The sequence below is a fragment of the Nuphar pumila genome, chromosome 7 (assembly GCF_984573655.1).
Source record: "Nuphar pumila chromosome 7, dmNupPumi1.hap1.1, whole genome shotgun sequence".
NCBI classification, from domain to species: Eukaryota; Viridiplantae; Streptophyta; class Magnoliopsida; order Nymphaeales; family Nymphaeaceae; genus Nuphar; species Nuphar pumila.
In genome coordinates, this window is record NC_143255.1 from 103,128,201 (window position 1) to 103,155,390 (window position 27,190).

At 39.3% G+C, this 27,190-nt stretch overlaps 2 protein-coding genes across 3 annotated transcripts; one reads left to right on the forward strand and one right to left on the reverse strand.

The window, feature by feature from the left end:
* Positions 1–17,668: 17,668 nt before the first annotated feature.
* Positions 17,669–22,039, forward strand: LOC149832700 (actin-like). Of its 2 annotated transcripts, XM_090014659.1 has the most exons (5): positions 17,669–17,791; positions 19,183–19,259; positions 19,579–19,972; positions 20,664–21,277; positions 21,580–22,039. In XM_090014659.1, exons 2-5 carry the CDS (start codon positions 19,200–19,202, stop codon positions 21,643–21,645), a joined length of 1,134 nt encoding a protein of 377 aa, XP_089870785.1. In that variant the 5' UTR covers positions 17,669–17,791; positions 19,183–19,199; the 3' UTR covers positions 21,646–22,039. The 2 variants fall into 2 exon arrangements, with proteins under 2 accessions (XP_089870785.1, XP_089870786.1); XM_090014660.1 differs by lacking the exon at positions 17,669–17,791 and having other exon boundaries at positions 18,731–19,259.
* A 3,381-nt stretch (positions 22,040–25,420) lies between these two features.
* Positions 25,421–26,892, reverse strand: LOC149832701 (uncharacterized). Its single transcript, XM_090014661.1, has one exon. It carries the CDS (start codon positions 26,671–26,673, stop codon positions 25,513–25,515), a length of 1,161 nt encoding a protein of 386 aa, XP_089870787.1. The 5' UTR covers positions 26,674–26,892; the 3' UTR covers positions 25,421–25,512.
* Positions 26,893–27,190: the final 298 nt, after the last annotated feature.

The following is a 27,190-nucleotide window of genomic DNA, read 5'->3' on the forward strand; positions in this document are numbered from 1 at the left end:
AAATTACAGAACGGAGTGCTTTCAAAATGCACCTGACCAAGCATCCAACTCCCTGTGTCCGACTCGTGTCACCCATGACACGCACCCCAAATGGCTGTGTCAATATGATAAGGGACAATGGTCTTGATAAGAACCTGGGTGAATAAAACCAGTGCCAGCAAACAGAAAAACACGTTATTTTAAAAAATAATGCAGCTTGGTCAATGGTCTTATGTTTTCTATCATCATGCATATCCTTTCTCTATTATTATGCGTAGCTAATCAGCTTTCCTATTTACATCAAATAAGCAATGACCAACAAAGCATATCATAGCATCATGTCAGCACCTTAGTGGATCTCTTAATCTGGTGGAAGAATCCTCGCGTGCATCTGCAGGAGGATGATGCTTGATGCATATTGGTGAATTTTTGTACCCCAAAAGAAGGTTTGGCCTAGTGGGATGGGGGCCTAGGCCGCTAGGTGGGCGGTTTAGGTTCAAATTTCATGGGCATTACTCCTTGGGCAAGCCGAAATGTGTCGTAGGGATGGCAAAATCTGACACGACCCGCCAACCCGCTTCTTAGCCGGGTTCGGGTTTGGCTTAAACGGGTCAACCCACCTAACCCATTTATTAAACGGGTCGGGTTTGTGTTAGGGGTATGCCAACCCAGCTGACCCGTTTAATAAACGGGTTAGGCGGGCGGGTCAACTCGTTTACTCGAACCCAACCCGTCAACCCGAACCCGACCCGCCAACCCGTTTACTCGAACCCAACCCGTCAACCCGTTTACCCAAACCCGACGCGCTAACCCGTTTACCTGACCCGCTTATTAAACGGGTTAACCGTGTTGTGTCGGGTTACCCGTTTAATAAATGGGTTGGGTTCGTGTTTGCCACAGTCGACCCGTTTAATAAACCGGTCGTGTTGAGGTATGCTGACCCACCGACCCGACCCGATTGCCACCCCTAGCGTGTGGTAACTCCCTGGGACCAAGGGGTAATTCCACGAAGTTTACCTACCAGGACAGCGATCCCAATTACGGCAGGAGGTCTCTGATCCTGGGGGCGGTTTATTCGTGTTAATATCAAAAAAACTATTGGTGAATTTTGTCATTTGCATGATTGAAAAACCAAAATTCACAAAATTTATAGGTTGAAGAATTAGTCCAAATAACGGAGGGCTCTGCTTGTCTGGCATGATCTGTTAGTGCACGTCACCTTGTGTTGGGACGTTGCAAGTTCGAACCTCATTGTATAACTGGTAGGGATCTGCCTAACCCCCACTTTCTCTGTCGAAAAAAAAAGAACTAGTCCAAATGAAAACGGAAGATTATCAAGCAAACAGCACGAGGGTAGTCAGGGAACCAACCAAAATGTTCAAGGTCTTAAAAAAAAGAAAAAAGAAGAAAAACTGCAAGTTTTGCAGGAAGATAGCAAAGATCGTGGGAACTTCTTTTTCCAATGGACTTTTGTATTCTAGCAAATAAATTTTCCTTGAGAAATTGGTTTCTTATAGGAGGGTAACATTTCATTGTAAAAATAGCTGGATAAATCAAATAAGATGAGCAAAATGACAGCCAACCAGAAAAGATCAAGTTCTCCTGCCCAAGCTGGCTGGAACGACCCACTAAATCACCAATAACTTGACAATACACAAAAAAAGTTGTTCAAAAGAGCAATACTTGTTTTTATTTTTTAATCACAAGAAACCTTCCTAGAGAAGTGGCTCATGGGCCTGACTCCCAATGTTGTCGGAATCGATTTTGAAAGCGATTCAGAGAATTAGCTCATTCAGAATCAAACAGATTTGATTGGAATCAGTCAATTTTTTATCATCAGATGACATGTGAATAAATAAATAAATAACAATAAATATTTAAAAATTATTTAAACCCCATAAGAATATTAAACCTCTGGATTTTATGTATTTTCATGTTTCCTTACACAAGAACATAGAACATCTAGATTTCCAAACCTGTTGGCAATAAGAAATTCAAAGATCTAGGAAATTCTGTATTCTGGCTTGAAAATTAACCAAGTTTATGAACTCATGCAGTCCTAAAGAGCTGCTGGAGTTCATAAACAGGGTCCCATTTCATGTGCTGCCAGATTATAACATTATACTTGATTAACATTTTTTATTTCAAGCATATTTGTTAGCAGTGTTATAAAAAATGTGCCTTGAGGCGCAAAAGGTATGCCTCGCCTTGAGGCGTGGCCATATGTGCCTCAAGGCGCAAGCTTGAGGAGCAAAATTTTTTTTTGTTTATTTATTTTTACAACAAGATTTCTGAGACATGATCGACAAGATTTTTGTAGGTTAATCTCATATATTTTCCAGTTATTTCAGTTATGTAATCAGTTTCTTAGTATATTACTATACTTTAACTTTTATTTTTCAGTTATTTCAGTTATGTAATTAGTTTCTTAATATATTTTAACTTTTGTTGGTTAATCTCATATATTTTCCAGTTATGTAATCATTTTTTTAGTTACTTTTATATGTTAATCTTATATTTTTTAGAACAATCTCATATATTTTAACTTTTGTAGGTTAATCTCATATATTTTCCAGTTATTTCAGTTATTATGTAATCAGTTTCTTAGTATATTTTGACTTTTTTTTGTTAATCTCATATATTTTTCAGTTATGTAATCAGTTTTTAGTTACTTTTATATGTTAATGTCATATTTTTTAGTACTTATTTGAGATTTTCTATTTTTTATTGGTTGTTATTTTATCAATAAAGCATTTCTTTATTTATTTATATTTCTAGATATTTTTTTTTAAATTTTCAAAAAAAATATTTGAGGCTTACCCTTTATGCCTCGAGGCTTACGCCTCGCCTCGGTTTTTGGTGGAGCACTTTGCTATGCCTCAACGCTTTTCACAACACTGTTTGTTAGTGTTCTCATGTGATAATTGGTCAATAGAGCAGCACCATCTTAACTAAAGAGTAGAAATGTAAACGGTTCAGACTGGGATGGTGAAAAGCTCATACTAGATCTGCTTTTTCTACGTGTAAACAGATTCAGATATTTGTCAAATTTGGATTTTTGCTGGATTCTTTTGCAAAAAAAATCAGAACCATATCCGCATCCAATTATGACCAGATATGGTTTTGGCTTACCAAATGTAACTAAACGGAATCGAAATCGGTTGGATATTGAATAAAATCCAGCTCATTGACATCCCTACTAGAGAGGTTCGGTTCACATTCCTTAGTGGTCCATGTCTAAACATGCCTGTCCAAATCAACTTCTCATTGCCATAGCTTCCAAGCAAGGACAAGTTTTATAATTGCACCAGCCTTGCCTTCTTTCTTTGGTGAGCATCATTCATCAACTGTTACACTGTAAAGTCACTTTGTATAAGTCCACATGCAACAACCAACGTCAAGAAAAGGGTACCACAGAAGCAAGGCTGCAAAAATGTGATCCTCCCAACAGTTGTGATGCTTAAAATATAATCTTACAGATACAAAAGATATGCTGATGTGATAGACAGAGGTGAAACACAAGATAGAAGCTTTAATAACAAAAAAAAGGGCTAGCGATTCATCAAACATGACATGGGCTGCACCTAAACCAGCTAACCAATAACTTCACTTTTTTTTTTTTATTTACATGAAGAAACCACCCCCAAGAACAGAGACCTATTCGTGCCGACTGTGCCTGACAGTGTAAAACTCTGTGGGCTCACTGTAACTTCACTTACTGTGAATATGATGTACCAAAAGTGTCTTGTTTTTCTATACTCCAGGAAATCTGCACCACATACCGAGTTTATTGGAGGCAAAGTATGTGAATCCATCGGTTTGAACTCACGATGTCCCATCAACTTGGTGACATTCAAGAATCGCTCTTACAAGATGAACGGAGTCCTCACGGCCTAAAATGATTTGTCTTGATAAATCTGAGCTATTATTAATATTAATATTATTATTATTATTATTATTATTATTTTATTATTATTATGATTTATCTTTCCTTCAAAAGAACCAAGCAAGCGATATTCTTAAATGCTTTCTATTCACAACCATCTTGTGGACCTAACAAAAATGCAAGAAAAGTACCTAGATTTTTTTTATAAGGAATCCTATTTGCTTGATTTTTTTTGTATTCCTACAAATTTCTTTGATCAAATTCTGCATTGATTCGTGGATGTGCACTAATTAAGGAGTTTATGCTGATTATGTCAGGTTTATGCTTGGCTAATTTGATTAAAATAGAATATAATAAATGGTAACACCTAGTTTTGACAAAGCATGAAAAAACACAGGAAACCACAAGCAACAAAAAAAATACTTTAACCTGGTTCGGTGGGAGATCACCTACATCCGCGATTCTCATAGCTCTCTATACCAATTCACTGTGAGTTGCCCACTATATTTTATATTCATTTACAAGATAGCGGAAACCTCTTCTCTACATTTTTGTAAGAGTCGCTTAAAATCATGGTAACATTAGAAAATCTGTTGACAAAAGGATTTCCAGGATTATTGCCTTTGGATTCTTGCTTTCCTTATCTGGTGGATCTTCTTTCTTATCGTGAGCAGATAAGTTTGCCATACGAATCATTTAGTGAAACTGTTAAGGCTAGAGCACGTCTATCTCTAACATCCCCCTGTAAACTGAATGGGTCGGGAGAGACATAGAGTTTGGAACGAAAAGATCAAACTGAGTCGTAGGCAGTGGTTTAGTGAAGATGTCAGGAAGCTGGTCTTGGGAAGGAATATGCTTGACAACAAGTTGATTTTTGGCCACACGGCCATGTACAAAATGTATATCAATTTCAACATGTTTACTCCATTGGTTCAGCCAAATAGGTTGCTCTTGTTAGATTAATTTCTCAATCACATCATTTCACAATCAACATCATGATAAAAATCCGAATAGGTATTAACATAATAAACATGATTAACATTCAATCGAAATGAAAGCAAGGAGCAGACATGTCGATTTTCATATTATACCAAAATTCAGACAAATACAAAGGACCAAACAGATGCATAGAACATAATAAAAACAATACAAACATGTTAATACTATGTAACAGGTTAAAGCGTATAAAAATACTCCCCTTAGAGAAGATTCACCCCCATATACGTTGCAAAAAGGGTTCAACGTCATTTCCTCAGGATACAATAACCTCAGCGATCCGGATCGGTGCACTCCGACGTCAGATCACCCTCCGAAGACAACCTCTTAGAACCGTTGTTGCAAAAAACCCCTTTCTGGGAAACACAAGTACCACTACAAGAAAATCATGGATTAGCGACGGCTTATATCCATCGTTAATCCATCGCTAAGCCGTCGCTAAACAGTTTAGCTACGGATTAGCGACGGATTAGCGATGGATAGAGGCCATCGCGAATTTTTGCTCGCTAATTAGCGAAAAAACTTATTTGTTGTTAATTCCGTCGCTAATTTGCGACATATTAGCGACGGACATTATCCGTCGCTAAATTTAAAAAAAAATAAAAAAAATGATCCCTGTCGGGCGGTATTCCGGCAGCAATAAGCCGGACTTATACCGCACCCGACAGGCATCGTCGTCCTCTGTGAACCAGCGTCGTCGTCCTCCGTGAACCGGAGGACGACGACGCCGAAGGCAGACCTTGCGTGGCACCGCCTTCGGGGGCAAGGGCTCGCACCCCTTGATCATCAGCCGCTGCGCAAAGATGTCGTCCGCCGGGCACGTCCCCCCGATGTCGTACGACATGTACTGCTTCAGCTCCTCCTGGAACCGTCGGCAGGCGTGACCCACCGGTGGGTAGATCTCCTCGGAGCCGAAGGTGGGCGAGAAACCCAGCGGCAGCTTCTGCGGAACCACCACGTTCCTCACCTCGTCGGGGACATCGGGGCCCCAACCAGCCAGGTGATCTGTCTTGGCACCATCATATTGTTCAAAGACCACGGGGTCGTTCTGGCCGCTATTGCTCCCCCGTTCCGGCAGCGACTCCTTCAGCCGAGCCAGCTCCGTGAGCAGGTTCTCGAGGAGGGTGTTGGAGGAGTGAAGCTGGTTCTGCACCTCGGAGAGATGGGCCTCGGTCGTGACGAGGCGATTTTGCGTGGTGTTGAGCTCATGGAGAAGCTCGTGGGCGTCAAGCATGATTTCCTTCCCTTTCCTGCTTTTCAACACCGCGGCCTGCTTCGTTGAATGCAACACGCCGATGAGTCCGCCCTCGTTCACTTCACAAAAAGGAAAGCGATCTGTTGAATAATAATAATAAAGAAAGAGATCGAGTGCGATCGATTTAAATCGAGTGTGATCGATTTAAATTTCGAAAGGGAGAGAGGGAAAATTTCGCGCTCGGTTTAAATCGAAAATTAGCGAGGGATTTAGCGACGGAAAAATTCCGTCGCTAAATCCCTCGCTAAAATGTTTTTTCGGTATTGAGAATGAGCGACGAAACAATTGTTGTCGTTAATCCGTCGCTAATTAGCGACGGATTAGCTAGAGAAAACTTTCATCGCTAATCCGTCGCTACTTAGCGACGGTTTCATGAAGAAAGTTTTCTCTAGCTAATCCGTCGCTAATTTGCGACGGAAAAAATCCGTCGCAAATTTCCGTCGCTAATTAACATTTTTCTTGTAGTGTACGACATAAAATCTCTTATAATGCAAACTTAAGAAAATAGTTTCTTTCAGGTATCTAAGTACCATATCTAATGCCTTCCAATGAGTGTGATTTGGACAACTTATGTATCTACTTAATTTTGTTACCGAGAACGAAATATCCAGTTTCGTGTAATTTGCAAGATACATCAAACTTTTAATAATCTGATAATACCTTAATTGAGACACATGAACACCAGTCGTATTCTTATAAAGAGGAGTAGAAGGGTCATATGAAGTTTCTACATATCTTTCTTGGTTATGGTCAAATTTCTCAAGTACTTTCTCAATAAAGTGAGATTGAGAAATAGCCATCCCCTCAGCTGAATGAGTCAACTTTAAGCCTAAGAACACATTTGCAATACTCATATCCTTCATATCAAATTTACTACTAAGAAACGACTTTGTCCCATTCACAATTCTCATATTGGAACCAAACAATAGAATATCATCTACATACATATATAAAATGATACATGCATCACTTTTAACTTTTCAATAAACACATTTATCAGATTCATTGACAACAAAGCCAAATGATAAAATAACTTTATCAAACTTCTCATGCCATTGTTTAAGGGCTTGTTTTAGTCTATATAATGACTTAACAAGTCTACAAACTTTATTTTCATTACCAGGAGCCACAAAACCCTTAGGTTGATCCATATAGATCTCTTCTTCAAGATCACTATGTAAAAAGGCAGTCTTCACGTCCATTTGATGGACCGAGAGATCATAAATGGAGGCCAGTACAATAAGCACTCTAATCGTGGTTATCCGAGTAATCGGAGAATAGGTGTCAATCTATTCTCTTCTTTTGTTTGAACCCCTTGGCAACCAGTTTTGCATTGTATTTATCAATGGATCCATTTAGTTTTAACTCCTTAAAGATTCATTTGCACCCAATAGTGTAACTACCATGAGGGAGGTCAACCAGTTCTCAAGTGCCATTAGAGACAATGGATTCCATTTCACTCTTTATGACTTCTTTCCAATGCCTTTCTTCAGGAGAAGCCATTGCATCACGGAAAGTGGGAGGATCATCCTCGATATAATTACTTTCCAAATCCTTGGTAATCAGTGGTCTCTTGCTCCTTCTTGGTTCAACCACTTCCTTAGACTCAATTGGTTCAGAGTAAGAACAAGATGACTCAACCCCCACATCTGTCATCCTTTTCACATGTTTATGAATGGAACCAGAAGTTAAATGTATATCTAAAGAAGAAAGATTCTGAGGTACACCAACTTTCATAAAAAATACATCTTCAAAGAATATAGCTTCTTAAAACTCAATAATAGAGTTTACATCTATGCCAGATATCTCAAACTTAATTACTAAGAACTTATAGACATAATTGTTCTCTACATAACCCCAAAAGACAACATCTACAGTTTTAGGACCCAACTTCTTTCTGTTGTACTATGGGACAAGTACCTTTGCAAGGCACCCCCACACTTTGAGGTATTTTAAGTCAGATTTTCTATTTCTCTAGAGTTTAAATGGGTTACTATCCTTATGCTTCTGGAAAACTTTATTTAGAATATGGCAAGTCGTATTCAGAGCATCCCCCCACATATAGGTAGGTAATCCTGAACTCCCAAGTAGAGCATTTATCATGTCAGTTAGGGTTCTATTCTTTCTTTCTATAATTCTATTAGATTGAGGAGAATATAGAGCAGTAAACTCATGAACTATGCCAATAAATTTGCAATATTCATCAAGTTTGTTAGAGGTATATTCTCCCCCCTCTATCGGACCTCAATCTTTTAAGTTTTTTACTAGTTTGTGTTTCTGCTTCATTCTTAAAAATAAGAAACTTATCAAAAGCTTTATCTTTTGATTTTAGCAGATACACATAACAGTATTTAGAGCCATCATTTATAAAAGTGATAAAATACTTTTTATGATTTCTAGTTAACACTCTATTAAACTCACAGATATCTGTGTGCACCATATCCAATATTTTAGAATCTCTAACAATTGTATGAAATAGTTTCCTATATTGTTTTGCTTACACACAAATTTCATATTTTTTAGTTTTATCTATAAAATGCTCAGGAATCATCTTCAAGTTCATCATGCATATTACAAAATTAAAATTCACATGACCTAATCTATTATGCCACAAGTCAAATGATTCTATATTATAAGCAACACTAGACAATGAATCAAAAGAAACATTATTCTCTAATTTATTACTGCAAACATGTTCAATACAAAGTTTAAAGAAACCATCATCTAAATACCCCTTACCAATAAAGGTTCCAGAATGTAAAATAACAACTCTATTACATTTAAAATTAAATTCATAACCCTCTCTAATTAGACATAAACCACTTAAAATGTTTGTTCTAACTACAGGCACATGGTGCACTCTATGTAGAGAAAGAACTCGTCCTGAAGGAAACTTCAGATCCACACATTCAATTCCCAATACCTTTGCAGTAGTGGAGTTGCCAATAGTCACAGATCTACCTTCAGTGGCCTGGTAAGAGACAAATGCAGACTTATCAACACATATGTGCACATTAGCTCCAATGTCAACTAGCCACTCAGTTGGTTCATAAGCAAGATAGATTTAAGGGTTAACATAGACATACTCAGTGCTGGTACCAACGACCTCAGTCACCATGTTGACTTGAGGAGTACCATCTGTAGTCCCATGAGCTTTGGCCTTCTTGGAAGAACATTCCTTAGCCCAATGCCCAACCTGTCTACAGTTCCAGCACAGTTTGCTCTTTGTCTTTTTTTGGATTTTGGCCTTGGGCTTGAATTGGTTTTTCATTGCAGGTTTAGATTTTTGGTCGTTGCTTTTAAAAGATCCGATCATCATATTGACTTTATGTTGTTTAGTGGGCATCACAACTTGTTTCTGACGCCTATGCTCTTCTTCAATGGCTATGACTACCATAAGATCATACAGGGAGATCTTTCCTCTACGGTGCTTGAGAGACATACCAAAGTTTACTAAAGACTTAGGAAATTTTCCCACGATTGTCATAACTTGAAACTTCTCAGGAAGTTTCATATTTGCCTCAACCAAACTATGGAGCAATAATAGAAACTCATGTGTTTGTTCAGTGACTGACTTGCCCTCAACCATCTGGTACTTCATAAACTTGGAAACTGAGTACTTTTCAAGACCATGGTCTTTAGTATTATACTTTTTGTCAAGTTGATCTCATAAGGCTTTAGCAGTAGTAGAGGAAGAACTGTATACATCGAACAAAGTGTTGGACAGAGTCAACAGAATGCAACCATGGCATATACCATCCTTCTCTTTCCATGATCAGGATCTGTTTTAGAAACAATAAGGCATTCGAATTCCAGAACATAAATCAAGCCTATAGTCGTGAACCAGATTTTCATACGTTGTTACCAAGACTTGAAATTTTGATCGGCAAATTTTTCAAGCATACCAGACATGTCTACTTTTGGTATAAAACTAGATGACATCGACATGCTTAGAATATTCTCTAAGACTGTTAGATTAAGTTCTCAATCACATCGTTTCGCAATCAACATCATGATAAAAATCTAAATAAGTATTAACATAATAAACATGATTAGCAGTCGATCGAAACGAAAACATGAAGCAGACATGTCGATTTCCATATTATATCAAAATTTAGACAAATACAAAGGACCAAACATATGCATAAAACATAATAAAAACAATACAAACATGTTAATACTATGTAACAGGCTAAGGCGTATGAAAATATTCTCCTTAGAGAATATTTGCCCCCACATACGGTGCAAAAAGGGTCTGGCGTCCTTCTCCCAGGATACAATAACCTCAGCGATCCGAATCGGTGCACTCTGACGACAGATCGCTCTCCGAAGACAACCTCTCGGAACCACTGTTGCAGAAAATCCCTTTCTAGGAAACACGAGAGAGAGAGAGAGAGAGAGAGAGAGAGAGGAGAAACTTTTTCACGTCCTGTGTCTGTGGTAACCCTCTAATCATGCCCTTTTATAACCCCTGAACGATTACAAAAGACGTGGAAGAGGCCTGCTACCCATTATGAATAGATGTGATGATCCAACGAATCGATCCGTTATCCATTCTTCTTTTTCTCTTTATTTTAATCCAAATAAAAACTATAATACGGAACAAAAAGAACATTGAACTTAGAATGGATATGGCCCTAAAGGGCCAATTACCCGAACCCAGGCCCGGCACGGCACGACAGGCGCGCGTGTGGTAGCCATCTCATTCCCTTGTTCTTTGGAACAAGTTTTAGAACCTCCATGTAGGTTATAAAGCCCACAACTATTTTGAGATTCTTCAATATAGGACTATTCCACATCATCAAAGTCTAAACATACTCTATAAAGGAGTGGTCTCTAACTGTTTTCTTTATTTGAATTACCTTCTCTCCTCTTCCTACATCCAACAGCTTTGTCGTTATCACACCAAAGAACAAGAGGAGGCTTGATGAATGCCAATTTTTTTTAGCAAAAACTAGACTCAAATGACCTTGGTAGCATTCTTAGCAACTAATTTATACTTGGCTTCTGAACTGAAGCAAGCAACTGTTTGCTGCTTTTTGGAGCTCCATGAGACAATATTCAGACCAAGAAAAACCGCATAGTCTCCTATGGATTTGCGATCATGAGGGCATCCAGCCCAATCAACATCTGAGAAGGCAGAGTGAGGCTAGAGCTTTGTTGAATAAGAATGTCGTACTGAATGGTATGCTTCACGTAATGAAGAATTCTCTTGACAGTGGCCCAGGTCGTGGGTCGATGCATAAATTGGCAAACCTTATTGAGAGCATACTCCAGGTTCAGATGGGTAAGTGTTAGATATTGTAGTGCTCAAACCATGCTGCGGTACTGTGTTGGATTATGATAAGTAGACCGAGTGTTGGAAAAAAGGGATAGAGTGAGGGGTAAGGGTGTGCGAACATGTTTAGCTACAACCATATCTACGCGACGAAGGAGATCTAACACATACTTCTTTTGTGAGAGATGTAGACCAACGAAAGTCCAAACTGCTTTTAGACCAAGGAAAAAAATTCAGGGATCCAAGATCTTGACTGCAAAAGCGGTGCCAAGAGTATGAACTAGACCATTGATGTACCGAGAATAAGTGTCAGTCACCAGGATGTCATTTGCATAAATGAGAAGAAAAACAAGCAAGGAGCCTTTCTTGAGAATGAAAAGTGAAGTGTCTATGTGAGAACCAACAAAACCCAAGTCAAGAAGAACATTGCTAAGCCGCTAGAACCATGCTCTAGGGGCATGCTTGAGGCCATATAGAGCTTTATGTAGAGGACAAACATAATTAGGGTGAGTGGGGTCCTCAAAACCTTGAGGTATTTTCATGTAAACCACTTCATGTAAATCACCATCCAAGAAGGCATTTTGTACTTCAAGTTGTTTAACAAACCATTGATAATGAACCACAATATTGAGAATAACACGAATGGTAGTTGGCTTAACAACATGACTGAATGTTTCAAAATAATCCATACCCTCCTCTTGATCATACCCCTTCACCACAAGACGGGCCTTATACTGTTCAACAAACCCATCAGCTCGCCTTTTAACTTTGAACACCCTTTTGGACCTAACAATATTTTGATTATAGTTAGGGTGTTCTAGAGTCCAAGTGTTGTTTTGCAATAGGGCTTGGTATTCTTTAGCCATAGCATCCTACCCGTAGAGGTGTGGATGAGCTTGACGAAAAGTTTTGGGCTCAAGATCTTGAGTAGACTGGGTGAGTAGGGAAACCGAAATAAAAACTTCAGAAATGCAGGTCCCATCCTGAGACTGTGTAATCATAGGATGGGAACAAAGAGATTTCAGTGGAGGTAGTGACCGAGGCCGAGCCAGCATAGGCAAAAGTGGAGGGCTGCTGAAAGGAGCGAACTATAATACAAAGGACGCTGGAGGGTCAGGTGACGACGGTACAGATGAAGGACGATTGAGAGAAGTTGGAGCCGTAGGGGGAGAGAGCATAGAGGACACTGGGGAAGTAGGCCAAGTAGATGGCTTAGTCATGTCAACTGACTAGGGTGGGATATGAGGTTCATCCGGAGGTGGGCTTGGATGTATGATAGGCATAGGAGCAGCCTGGGCCAAAGTTTCAAAATTGCCTTTGGGTTTGAAAGGAAAAACTGATTCATTAAAGACCACATGTTGTGAGACTATAATTTTTTGGGGTTCTAAGATTTAACTAAGCATTGATAGCCATGATGAACATTGCTATAACCCATGAATACATGTTCAAATTTGTAGTCCAACTTGTCCTGACAATATGGTCTGAGGCGTGGATATATCACAAAACCTTCAGAAAATTATAATATGGTTTTTCCTTAAACAAAACTTCAAAAGTTGATTTTTTTTCCAGTAGTAGAGGATAAAACTCTATTTATTAGATAAACCACAACGTTAAAAGCATAGGTCCAATATTTCTTGGAGATTTCAACCTGATTCATCAAGCATAGACCTATATCAACAATATGATGGTGTTTGCATTCAGCAATACCGCTCTATTCATGGGTACAAGGATAGGACATTCTGTGTCCAATACCACAAGCCTTCAAAAAAGGATCAAGAGCTTGATATTCTTCTCCTCTATCTATTTGAATTTTTTTTATTTTCTTGTTAAAAACATTTTCAACATTTGCCTTGAATGTTTGAAAAACCCCCATGACATCAGACTTATGAGATATCATATATTTCCATTAAATCGTGAAAACACATCAACAAAGTAAATATAATACCGATATGATCCATGCTAATAACATGAGCAGGTCCCCACACATCAGAATAAATCAACTTTAAAGGTTCAGTAACTTTATGCAATGAAGAAGCAAAAGATAATGCATGACTTTTGCCTTTCTGACAAGCATCACATATATGAGAAGTGAAACTGAAACAAGAAGGAAGCTCAAAACACTAAACTATTTGACGAACAACTCGCACAGCAGGATGGCCAAGTCTCTGGTGCCATTTGTCAATAGTAGATCTTTCACCTAAAAGGAAAGAAGTTCTTTCTTGGATATCTAATCCTTTACACAACAACGTTCATGGTAAAATTCAAATACCACATTATTGTCATGGGTAAATTTGTTTACTAAAATAAGGTTTCCAGTAATGTGTGGGACATGCAAAATATCTTTTAAGAGCAAATCTAACATCATAACATAAAATTAAGAAGAGCTAGTGTTATGAATGTGCAAACCTGATCCATCACTTATTTTAAGAGAGTCCTTCCCTTCATACAGTGAATGAATAGAGAGAGGGTTCAGATCATGCATGATATGATGTGTTGCTCCTAAATCTGGGTACCAATTTTCTTAATCCATACCTTAAGTCTCTAGAGACATTGTAAGCACGTGGAGGAGAGTTTATTGGACTGCTCGTTTTCTTCGGCATATTTCTGGAGATTTGAAAACTTTGTTGTGTAGAGTGTCCAGGTTTGTCACATTATTGACAAACAAATATTCTTCTGTCGATCAGGCTGATCTGAACGCCCCTCAGATCTGCCCCTTCCTCTTTGTTGTCCTCAATTTTTATTGTTTCGCTGATTTCTATCATATGGTTGATGTTGAGTAAAATTTGTTGTTGGACTATTATTATTGAGTCCGATTTTCTCATGTTCATCATCAATGCATGTCGTAAAGTTGTTCCAATGTAAGAGTATCATTCTGCACTCCAAGGAACATTTTGAAGGCAGCATAATCAGATGGAAGACCTCTGAGGACATGCATAATCAGCTCCACGTCACTCACATCGTCCAGAAATCCAGAAAGTTGATGTCGTCCATTGCTTTTTGAAGGTACTCATCAACAGATTTAGTACCTTTCTTAAGGGTTACCAGTTGTTCTTTTAACTACATGACCTTTGATCTAGATTATGCCACACATTTTTTAGAGTGTTCCAAACTTCATATGAAGATTTAAGGCCAATAATGTGAGCATTCATAAATTCAGAGAGAGAGAGAGAGAGAGATGATCCAGTTGAGCAACAACTGATCACTCTTCATCCACGTCAAATAATCAGGGTTGACCTTTTCAGATTTTTCGGAGACTCCCCCCCCCCCCACCCCCCCAAAAAAAAAAATTGTTGTGGTAAGTTTTGTCTACAAAAAAAATATTGCAGACTTGTAGGAGCTGGTAAAACAGCCTGCAAATCACTTATTATGTGTCGATGAGGAAGACATGATTGTCTCTGATTCAACGATGGTAACACAGCAGGCTGAAAGAAAGGTGCAGACCAACAAATTAAAGATGCTGAACTAGATTGTCAACAGCACCAGCACAACAACATCATGATAATATTAGAAAATCTATTAACAATAGGATTTTCAGGATTATTGCCTTTTTGTGGATTCTTGCTTTTCTTAACTAGTTGATCTTTTTTCTTATCTTGAGCCGCACATGTAAGTTTGTCATTTGGTGAAACTGTTAATGCTAGAGCACGTCTATCTCTAACAAGTTTAGCAATAATAAAAATGAAATAAGAAATAATATTTTTCAAATCCAATATCAATTTGGATGGTACAAGGCTTGTGATTCCTCAAGAAATGATCTTAAGTATATATGTTACACTAATTAAACATGTTTGAGATAATTAAACTTATTAATGCATGCATAAGTATGTCGTTTTATACCAAAAAAAAAAAGTAGTTGCACGGTCTAGGTTCAAATCTCATGGGCATCACCCCTTTGCGCAACTCCCTGACAGCAAGGGTTTAATTAGCCCACAGAGTTTTATGTTGTCAAGACAATGATTGTATGTATGGCAGACAGAGCCAGAGCGCGGCTAGGTCTATGATCCTGTGAGCAGTTTCTTGGTGTAAATAATAATAATAATAATAATAATAATAATAATAATAATAAGTAGTAGTTGCATTGGAGGAGGCATCCCTGCTACCAGGGCCGAATCGGCCCTTCATGGGATGCAAGTCCATGTTCATCTCATAGGCCCCACACACCTTGGGTGGGGCCAGCTACTTAGACCTTATGTCCAAAAAAGGAGAAGCAAAACCTTTATCAATTAGGGTGAATGATAGATGAGCCCATATCACATGTCGTGGGAACCAGTTTGTACATTGCCCGAGGTTATCATGAACACTTTTCTGTGGGACCCACCATCCAAATCGGTAGGTCCCATTTAGAAAAAACGATGCAACTTGGATGAGCCCATCATTTGGACCATCAGATCCAGAACCGGCTTTTCAGGTGCCTGGAGGAATCGCATCACATGAACAGACACGGTCCATATCCATCTGATATTCTAGATCCAACGGTGTGAATTGCAACCCTGCCAAACCAAAAGGTCAGTCCCAATGGCTGAACCAAGCGGTCCACACTAGGGATGTCAACGGATCTAATGTTATCTGATATCCGACTTTGATTAATTAGTTAGATTCGGTAAAGGAAATCAAATCCGATTAATGATGATTAATGGATTTAAATTCGGCTTAGGATTTTACAACCGAATCAATGGATACCCCAATCCAAATACATGCAGTTAGTCGGATCTGGTATAGGTTACATGCATCCCGAATCCAACCTGTTTAAATTCCTAGTCCGGATCCACACCCCTAGCCGAAGTGGACTTGGCCAGGGTCAGCCTGGACCATGGTTCTGGGTGAGGTCATGCTCCATAGGCAGGTGAACATATCCTATTTCATCTGCTCCACGACGATCTTGAATTATTCATCCTGGATATGGATCAAGTAGAAGCAGGAAAACTGGTCGGACTTGGAGAGACTCGTTAGTTCATACACATGTATGAGACCCAGAATTGGGTCCTGATGGATCCAGTTCATGTCCAGATTATAAATAAGTACGCACAAATAGTATTTTACCGAACTATAACCTGAAGAGCGATGCACAAAACCATTTTACATTAGGATCAGATCCAATTCATAAATCTGGATCTGGACTTGGTAATAGGACTTTCTATTATTGGATTTGGATTGAGTCCACACCTACGCTTAATAAAACTAAAAGCTTATGAAGTAGGACATGTCAGATCCGGAGTTTGCATTGGGTTAGATCCACTAAACACCGCATCTGGGTTGCCTTTGACTGAGTGAAATGCGCCTGAACTTTGTTTTGCCGGAGCCAACGGACAATGTGGATTGGATCCAGCACCAGCCAGGTCAAGTGAATCCGAAGATTCGGGAAAAGAAAAATAGGGATGTCAACAAGTCGGATCTCAATTCAGATCCAACTCGACATTAGACCCATAAAACTAGAATAAACGGGTTGGATCCTATCTCATTAGTGAATACCAACCTTGATCCGGATCAAGCATACATCCTGTGAATCCAAACCTGGCCCAATTACAGTAAACCAACCTGTTTATCATTGTTAATGTGAAAAATTCGTGATATTCTCAAATACCAAAAAAAAAACATGATTTCTAAATAATGCTTATTTCTAAATTATCACTTTTTTAACGCGATAAACACAGTTCTTGACATTGAAACTGACCAAAATGAATCCAAATACATAAGCATGGATGGGATCCGGATCTGGACATCTTGGACCAAGGGTATCGTATAGGTCCCAGATCCACATGAACATTGACCCAGATCCAGCAACGCATGGTCAGTTGGGCCCCACGACACCCTTAAAGAGAAAAAATAAAAAAGGAAGAAAAGGGCAAAAGTGGGAGAAAGAACGTGGCAGCAAGTCATGGAATTATTATGAAAGCCCCACAGCTTTTGCTGGCCGGGTCTGGAGCAAAACAAGTGGGTCTTGACCGGTTCGTGTGGGGGACAACCATTATTGGTTGACAATGGGCCCCATACGCCCTCTCCTTTTCGCACGTGCTAGGCACATCGGCACGTGCATACCCCACGTGCCAGCGGAAAGAAGCGGTCGTCCACATGAACCGAACGCCCCCACTCGAGTTGGCAGTCGTCCCCACGGGGTTTGACGTCGATAGCAACAGATTCGTGCCACGCGTCCCAATGAACGGCCAGGATCTGATGTTGGGAATAGGAGCCGGGAAATGAGGAGGGAGAAGGGAGGGATGGACGGCTGAGATTTGTTTGGTGGGCGAATTTGTGGGGGATCCGGGCGTTTTGATTTGGGGGGTTGATTCTCATTTAAACGGAAGGGCGGGGGTAGGGGTTGTTTGCGTGTCTCTGCTGATCGAAGAACGCCCCCATCGCCTCCTCTCTCAACCAAAGGATTTCTGGGTCTCGTCGGAAGGTGATCTTTCGATCTCTGTTTTGTTGTGTTTCTTGGTTATCCGATTTGGTTTCTTGAGAAGAATGCGGTGGTGAGTGTGTTTTTGGTTTTCTCATTTGTGGGTGTTGGTCGAATCGAAGGATCATGTCGAAAATGGATTGAGAATCGATGATAGTATATAGATTTTGATTGATTTTTGGCTTCTTTTGATGCGTTTGGAGGTTTCGTGGCAGAATTGGTATAGAAGTGCTAGGAATTCTGTTGGGTTTCAGTCATCTGTCAAGAAAGTTGTTTAAGTTTGGGAATTTGTTGGGCATTATGTGCTTTTTCTTATGATTAAATTCTGCTTTTCATTTTAAGAGAAGGGCCATGCATGCAATAAAATTGGATTATTTCTTTGATTTAGGATGACAACGTTTTATTCCAAATGACATTTCTGGTTTCCGAAATGATTCAGAAACGTCACTGATTAAATTCAGTTGGATCTGGATGATTATCATTCATCATGTTTTTCATCATTTTTTACGCCAAGAGAAGATGATTTTTCCAAGGGATCTGAATCCAATAGCTTTTCTATGTTTGGATATGTAGAGACTTTCTATCTTCTTGATTATCACGTTCTTTTGAAGAAAGTTCTACGAGAAAATTACTTGTAAAGTCTGCATGTGCCCTGAAAACCTATTGCTCAGATCTTTCAGTAGGATCCGTGCCGCAACGGTCTGATCCATAATAAAAAATAGGCTTTCACATTATGAGCTGATGAGCAGTTTTTCTAGGTTGATTGCCCGGATCATGGACACGTAAGATCCTGGATGATCCCAATCTTAATATCTGCTTATAATTCTGGTTTCTTACCTGATGCATGACTGGTATCTATTTATCTGGGTTGGTAATCTTGTTTCTGTTTGGTATTATAGTACTTGAAATCTCTAGTAATTTATCACTGTCCCTTTATTGTTTCATCTTTGATGTGGTTATGTGGCGTCTTTACAATTGGAAAAGATTAGTTATCACATGTGATGTATATCAGATGAAATTCATTTGAGTTGATTTGTTTTCATATCAGAATATGAGTAATATCAGTAATGTTTCTCATTGAGGGCCTCAACTAAGCAACTTGCATTAAGATGCTAAAAAATTGGCCATTTTGAGTCTATACTATGGGTTTCTGGATTAAACTGTTGGAATGGTTTTCACAATGTGGGTTTTCAGAAGCAGTGAAATCTCTTTCTGTTTCTTCTAGTAATTGCTTATGAAACAATTGTTCAAATAACAACATTCCTTCTATTCTCTTTCTATTTTGTTGGTGCAGTTTTAGTATTCAGATCACTTCCTATTTGCCTTTTTTCATGTCTTAACTTTTTATGTGGGATTTTTGGCTTCTGACCACTAGTTTTTTTAACTTGCAGCAGTCAATTAAAGTCTAGAGATGGCAGACACCGAGGATATTCAGCCTCTTGTGTGCGACAATGGAACTGGAATGGTGAAGGTAATGAAACGCCATCCGTCTCATGCAAAATTGAAAGAGAAAATAAACGAATAATCGAGTCAACTCGATTTTGAGGTGGTCTTGTTATCATCAAGATTGACCTAGTCGTGCTGAGGTTTTGTGCCTCCAGACATGGGCTAACTCATTGTCCACATGATATCTGATGCCTTGTGCTATTCTATGAATATTTTTAAAACTTTTTGGTTGCTATTTGTTGATGTGGAGATCATTGCAAGTTCTTTCCTTCTAGTTCTGATTATATTGCATGCCTAAATTTAAAGCATGCAATGAAACTCACAAATTTGTGCACACCTCTCAGGCTGGTTTTGCTGGGGATGATGCTCCCAGAGCTGTTTTTCCTAGCATTGTGGGTCGCCCACGCCACACTGGAGTCATGGTTGGTATGGGCCAAAAGGATGCATATGTTGGTGATGAAGCTCAATCCAAGCGTGGTATTTTAACTCTAAAATACCCTATTGAGCATGGGATTGTGACCAACTGGGATGACATGGAGAAAATCTGGCATCACACTTTCTACAATGAGCTCCGAGTTGCTCCAGAAGAACATCCAGTTCTCCTTACTGAGGCACCTCTTAACCCCAAAGCAAACCGTGAAAAGATGACTCAGATCATGTTTGAGACATTTAATTCCCCTGCTGTATATGTTGCCATCCAGGCTGTCCTGTCTCTTTATGCCAGTGGTCGTACTACAGGTGAGGAAGTTGTTGATGTTTTTCTTGGTTAACTAGTAGGCTAGCTGCAAAAGTAGGGATTATTTTGTTACCGGAGCTCTAAAGATCCATATTGGTTAACTTTGTTGTCTGATGTTCCTTGAAATTGCTCAAACCGATTGCATGTATGATCCCTCACCCCCTCCCCTTTCTCACTTCTTCCATTTCTTTTTCTTTCTTCCAATTCTAAGCTTATTTAGCAAATCAATTTTGTAAGGTCATTTTTATTCTTTAAATTTGGGTGATGTTTTGACAAATCTTGACCTAGTGATTCAAGCTTGAGCATGCAAAAATAGTACAAGTTGCCCTACTCTTTATGCTATCCACTACCATAGATGGCTTAAAAATTGTCCGATTATGAATTTCAGATTTCTGCTATCTTTTTAAGATTGAGTGGAATATTAGTCAGTTGACAGTTTTCAGTTCTCATTCTTTTTTATTGATGATGGCTGACATCAGGTTGGAGAACATAGATAAGTACACATTTTGGGACATAAAACACTCCCCAATTGTTACATAAAAAATGCTACTTGGATCCAAGTAGACATGGATGTTGTTGTGGTAACATATTTTCTATGGTACCTGAATATAGACTTGGTATTATATTGAAAATATGATTCAAATTTAGTTTTGCAGATGGCTATTTTGTGATATGACCTCTCCTCTCCCACAGGTATTGTGTTGGACTCTGGTGATGGTGTTAGCCACACTGTTCCAATTTATGAAGGTTATGCCCTTCCACATGCAATATTGCGTCTTGATCTTGCCGGGCGTGATCTGACTGATGCACTCATGAAGATCCTGACTGAGCGGGGCTACTCCTTCACCACCACTGCTGAGCGTGAAATTGTTCGTGACATGAAGGAAAAACTTGCTTACATCGCTCTTGACTATGAGCAGGAACTTGAGACTGCTAAGACCAGCTCCTCCATAGAGAAGAGCTATGAGCTGCCTGATGGGCAGGTTATCACCATTGGGGCCGAGCGCTTCCGTTGCCCAGAGGTGCTCTTCCAGCCTTCCATGATTGGGATGGAAGCTGCCGGAATTCACGAGACTACCTATAATTCAATCATGAAGTGTGATGTGGATATCAGGAAAGATTTATATGGAAACATTGTGCTCAGTGGTGGGTCCACTATGTTCTCAGGTATAGCAGACCGTATGAGCAAGGAGATAACTGCCTTGGCACCAAGCAGCATGAAGATCAAGGTGGTTGCACCACCTGAGAGAAAATACAGTGTCTGGATTGGAGGGTCAATCTTGGCATCCCTTAGCACATTCCAACAGGTTGGTGAACATAGAACTTTGCGTTTTACAGAACTCCCTTCACACACATGCATGCACATGCGTACAAGCATACACACACACATTTTATTGGACAAAATAGTAATTCTGATAGTAGTGGCGTTGTAGCACTTGTGCGATAAATGTTATTATCACTTATCAGTATCATCAGCTGCCATTCTAGACAAGTTGCTGGCACGGTGTTGGTGGAGGATAGTGCATCTGTGTGAAAACATAGAACTATAATAAGCTTTATAGGTCAGTAGTGGATTTGCATGATTGATGAAACTGTTCTTATAATGCAGATGTGGATCTCCAAGGCTGAGTATGATGAGTCTGGGCCGTCGATCGTTCACAGGAAGTGCTTCTGATTGCTGCAAGCGAGGATGAGAGCTTACTACTAGATGCATCTGCTGATTGGTTTCCGTTTTTCCATTTCGAGTCTTGGATTATATGTTGTATGGCCATGTTTCCGTTGAAAATGTAGCCAATTTTTTCTTCCTTTTGCTTTTCCCTTTTCAATGAGTTGAAGGAATTGTGTAAACTGGATACTTGCTCGGGAGGCTTCTGAAGATTGTTTCTGCTTTGGGTAACTATGATCAGTTTATTGGCAATCAAAAACACCAAAAAAATAAATGGATATATGTTGGTGTCTAAAGGAGTGAGTGTGAGAAGCAATTGAGTGAAGCATAAGTTAGAAACGAGGATCTAAAGATGTTTCAACGTTTCTTTTTCTTCGAATAAAGGATTAATTAACATTGTGAAGATTGACTGGTGATCCTAGCTTTATTTGCTTTCTTTACTTTTTCGCAAGTTTGGATTGACTTACTTTCTCATTGACACTGTTAGTCGTATTGTAAACTACAATAAAGTTTAGTTTGAACCAAATTGTTATTCTGATAGGTAGCTTTATTTTATGATGCAATTCTATGTTAAATAAGTTTTTTATACTAGCACCCATATATGTAATGCCACAACCCTTATTTTTCAGAACGACTTGACTGTTATTGTAGCATGTTGTTTGTAGTGGACACATCTTCGACTCTAGCAGCATCCAGGTACTGGTCCATCATAAAGTTCTCTAGATCATTTGAATTGTGAGTACCCTTGTACTTCACAGATTCAGACAACTTGATAACACGACCTATCCCTATGTGTCGCACTTCCTCCGGAGACAGTTTTTAACTGTCACTATAGCTGGTCATTCTGCAGATTTCGACCAGCTAGTGTTAAATCTTTCAAGTTGATCATCAAATTTGGTGGTAAGACTGTCTACAAAGTCCTAAGCATCAGAAAATCATTACTTGCATCATTAATCAACTGCTCGACGTTGGTCACAATACGGCAGCTTGGCAACATCATCCACTAGAGTTGTCACACAATCATCAACCATGCACTCTTCTTAGGGAGGAACTTGACTCCCTAAAGCAGTCATTTTCTGCTTATGATTGCAAGTTCCTTTGAAAGGCGGTTCATTCATCTTCAAAGACATGATCAACAACTATCTTCGACTCACTCGACATGGGTTGTCAAGTACCTTTCCCAGCTTTGACAATGCTCGGGTGCCATTTTTTCAGGAGCTTAAAAGTGAAGGCCCTCATGACTTGCCCCGGTGTTCTCTAACATCGAAGCTGGCTTGTCTAGTGAACAGTGAATGCATGCAAGTAGTCACTCGAAGGGCATGCCAGGCGCAGTAACAAAAGCATGCATGTGTACAATCACATAAAAAGAGAGAAGGCAGAGAGCAAGAAGTCAAGAATGCATAAACTTTTTATAGCAAAAGAAACCGTGTACAAAGGATTTCATATCACTTAATACACAGAGGATCTTAAGGCAAAGCCCATTACAACACTTAGAAAGAGTAAAAAGGTATTACATACAAAGTCAAAAACTTGGTGGTCCGAAACATAAGCTTACATTAAAAAGGTAAGGTTTCACATATCATCATGTGAAAAAGACTCTCTCTCTCTCTCTCTCTCTCTCTCTCTCTCTCTCTCTCTCTCTCTCTCTCTCTCTTGCTGGGAGGTGGGGGTTGGGTCAAATGAGATCATAAGGGCTCTCGGATTCAGATCTCATGGGGGGTTTGGTTTAATGGGAAAAGAAGGTTTTGATTTCCATGTTTGTGGTGGCCAAATGATGATTTCATCCCTGCTAGTGGTGTGAAATTAGACGAGTCGTTTGAACTTGTAAAATAACCTCATGCTCAGTTCATAAAAAGCTCTTTCAAACTCATAAAGTAGGCCTGACAAGCTGTATTGTATGATGTAGTATAAAATAAATAATCAAAGTGTTTAACTTGCAAGCAGAGTTAAAATAATATTGCTTCTAGATATTAAACAATTTATTTTTTCTATAAACAAACAAACCTGCTTGAGCTCCGCTGAATCAGTCTAAAGTTTAAATCCTATTACTTTCAGCTTTGAGACAATGTACTTTTTTGAAAATGAGCCAGTTCAAACTTGGTTCATTTAGCTCGAGCTTACTATGAGCTTGACTCGATGAGCTGAGCTTAAATACTTGATGTTTGGTCCATTTCACTTGTTTACCAGCCCTAGTTCTAGTGCATGAATGTGTGTTGTATTATTTGTTCTTTGTTGTGTAATCCATCTAGTTTAGTGATTGATACAAAAGTAAAAATATTGTACTCTTTAACTAATTTAACTAAATCTCATAGGTGTGAGCTTTATTTGATGAATCTAAGCATTATTTGATGAATCTAACTACTTAGATGTATTCAGTATAGGCCATTCATTAGGGCACATTTGATGGCGTGTGTGTCTCGTGCATCGTGCAGGACAAAAAACACAAAAATAACATAAAATCTAACAAACATTGGATACACGAAACGCATAATGTGAAATTTTCTTTCCATCCACTGTTACGAAGAGAACAAGGACGCAGGGAACAATATTTTAAAAAAAATGGGCGAAGGTGGGGCGGCCCTCTCTCTCTCTTGTGCAGCGGCCAGAGGGGCGAAAGGGTGACCGGTAGAGGGGAGGCCGGCAGTCAGCTCTCTCTCTCCCTTTTTTCCCTCCATCTCTCTCTCTCTCCTCCCTTAGTTATTCTAAGACCTTCTTCTTAATTAGGGTTTTTTTCTTTGATTTTCATTGATTAGGTTAAATCTTCTAAATAATTAGGGCTTTTTTCATTGATTAGGTTTATTTTCTTTGATTTTCATTGATTATGGGGTTTTTCTTTGATTTTTATTGATTAGAGTTTTTATTCTTCGATTTTCATTGATTGGGGCTTTTTTCTTTGATTTTTATTGATTAGGTTAGATCTTCTAAATAACAAGGGGTTTTCTTTGATTTTCATTGATTAGGTTTTTTATTCTTTGATTTTGATTGATTAGTGGTTTTTTCTTTGATTTTTATTGATTAGGTTTTTAATTCTTTGATTTCGATTGATTAGTGGTTTTTTTTTTAAATTTTATTGATTAGGGTTTTTTTCTTTGATTTTCATTGATTAGGGTTTTCTTATTTGATTTTCATTGATTAGGTTAGATCTTCTAAATAATTAGAGTTTTTCTTTGATTTTCATTTATTAGGATTTTTTTCTTTGATTTTCATTTATTAGGGGGTTTACCTTTGATTTCTATTGATTATGACTTTTTTCTTTAATTTTTATTAATTAGGCTTCTTATACTTAAATTGATTAGGGATTTTTTTGTATTTGATTAGGGTTGTTTTTCTTTGATCTTCTTTTATTAGGTTTTTTATATTTAATTTTATGTTTTATTTATAGTTTATTTTATTTATGATTTATTTTACTTGTAGTTAAGGGTGTTGGTAAAGCATGTCTTTGAGTAAACAAACCATATAAGACCATCTCTACATGGCTTGATTAAAAAAAAAAAAGGTAAGGAATGGACTGTTTCTGCTAGAGTGCACAGTACATGTACATTCAAGGGTAGTTAATATTTTTCTTATAGAAAATGCTTGTCATCTACTTTGTGTGGTTGATGGAAAATGCATGTCATCAAAGAACTGATACCATTCAAAGGAATCACTGCATACATGAACTTGAAGTTAAAAATCATGAAAGTTTTCCATTGCCAAACTCAAACGAAAAGAAAAAAAACAGGAAACAGGAAAAAAATAAATCCCTCACACGATTGCGTGTTTGGGCAAGTCTACTTGTTTGAAATTTTCTTTCCCTTGCGATGCAAATTATAACGCTCCAACCGGATCAGCCTGATTATGTATTTACATGAAATGCCCAAAACAACCCCACAAATCTCACATATTAAAGCCACCAAAATCAAGGGCCCCACCTCCAAAACAATCCATCCCTGCACTGAAATCCATTGCCCCACCAAAATCTCCATCAACACCAAACAATTGACTTTGAAAAACAAAATTATCATCATACCCTCCATCACCTCCATCGCTACCAAAAAAGTCCCCTTGGCTTTGATCCATAAAATTACCACTCTGCCATCCATCTGTTCCATTATTGCTACCATCAAACCCTTGGCTCAGCCCCCCACCCCCACTACCGCCATGAGAGAAGTCCGTGGGCAGCACCATGTTCGATCCTCCGAACCCAGGCGCACCAAGCCTCTGAATCTGACCCATCAGACGAGTCAAGCTCGGCTGTATACCCGCCAGCGAGAACATCGGCTGGGTCATGTTCACCTGAGACGAACCCACTTGTGGGCGTAGTGTAGGCCGGCCAGGCATCATGGGTCCTTCCCCCATTAGCTGACCTGGTCTAGGCATGGTCGGCCCTGCACCCATTAGCATAACCGGGCTCATGGGTCGGACAGGAGACACAGCTAGTCTCGGACCCATCGGGCGAACAGGCACCCCGGTCGCTGGGCTCATGGGCAGAGTCGAGTCGGTCCGGGAGCGGGCGCAATCGAGGTCTAAATCGAACCCACAGGCTGCGCAGCGGTAGAGCCAGACGTTTAGTCCAGTTGTGAAGCAAAGATTACAGGTGAAGGCCTTTTCTGGATAAGGGCAGGCAAAACAGAGAGAGAGAAGGTGTGGGTGAGAGACGTGGTTGATGGTGAGGGGCAGGGAGGCGCAGTGGGCGTGGAGGTCGTAGGAGCAGTCGGCGCAGTTGTATGAGAACCCATTGGAGCTCTGCAAACAGGCGTCGCATGTGAATGATCCGTTGAGGTACTTCGGGGTGGGGAGAAGGGTGAGGTTGTGAGAAGGGTGGGAAGGGTGGGTAATGAGTTTGGGCAACTTGGAGCAGCTCTTGTGGATGAAGTAGCAGCAGAGGTTGCAGGTGTAGAGTGGGTCGAAGCTTTTCTGGTTGGTGGTGGAAGAAGGGAGTCCGCAGCAGTGGGTTATGATGTGGGAATGATGGGATTGGGTGAAGGAGGTGAGTTGCAGAGCATGGATGTGGCTGAAATGGTTGATCACTCCCTCTTCCTGAGTGATTCTGCCCATCTCTCTCTCTCTCTCTCTCTCTCTCTCTCTCTCAAAAGAAGGTTTGATTGATAAGTAGAGAAAAAGAGCACTCTGGATTATGGCAACAACTCTGACTTGTGATTTTTTGTAATGGTTGACATTTTATTGATGCAGCGAGACAGAGACGTACAGAGTGGTGTGCAGCTGTTTCTTGGTTGACTTGAGCCGCGTGAAGGAATACAAAGAAGACTTCTCATTATTTTGAACAAATCAAAGTCACTGTGAAGTGACGTATTGAAGATAATTTGCTCAAGTTTTTTGCAAGAAAACATAGCCATTTTCTTACAATTTTATAATATCAGAAGATGAGAGGCCTATCTCTACGAAAAAGAGAATCACAAATCTGAAGTTATGGCTCCTTTTCTTAAGAAGAATGATTATCAGGCTCCAGTTCTTATGATACAATGTACAACATGTAACATATAATTTACAGTAGAAGCATAGAGACAAAAGTTTTAAACAGTAAAATATCGGCAGTAAAAAACTCGGGAGATTT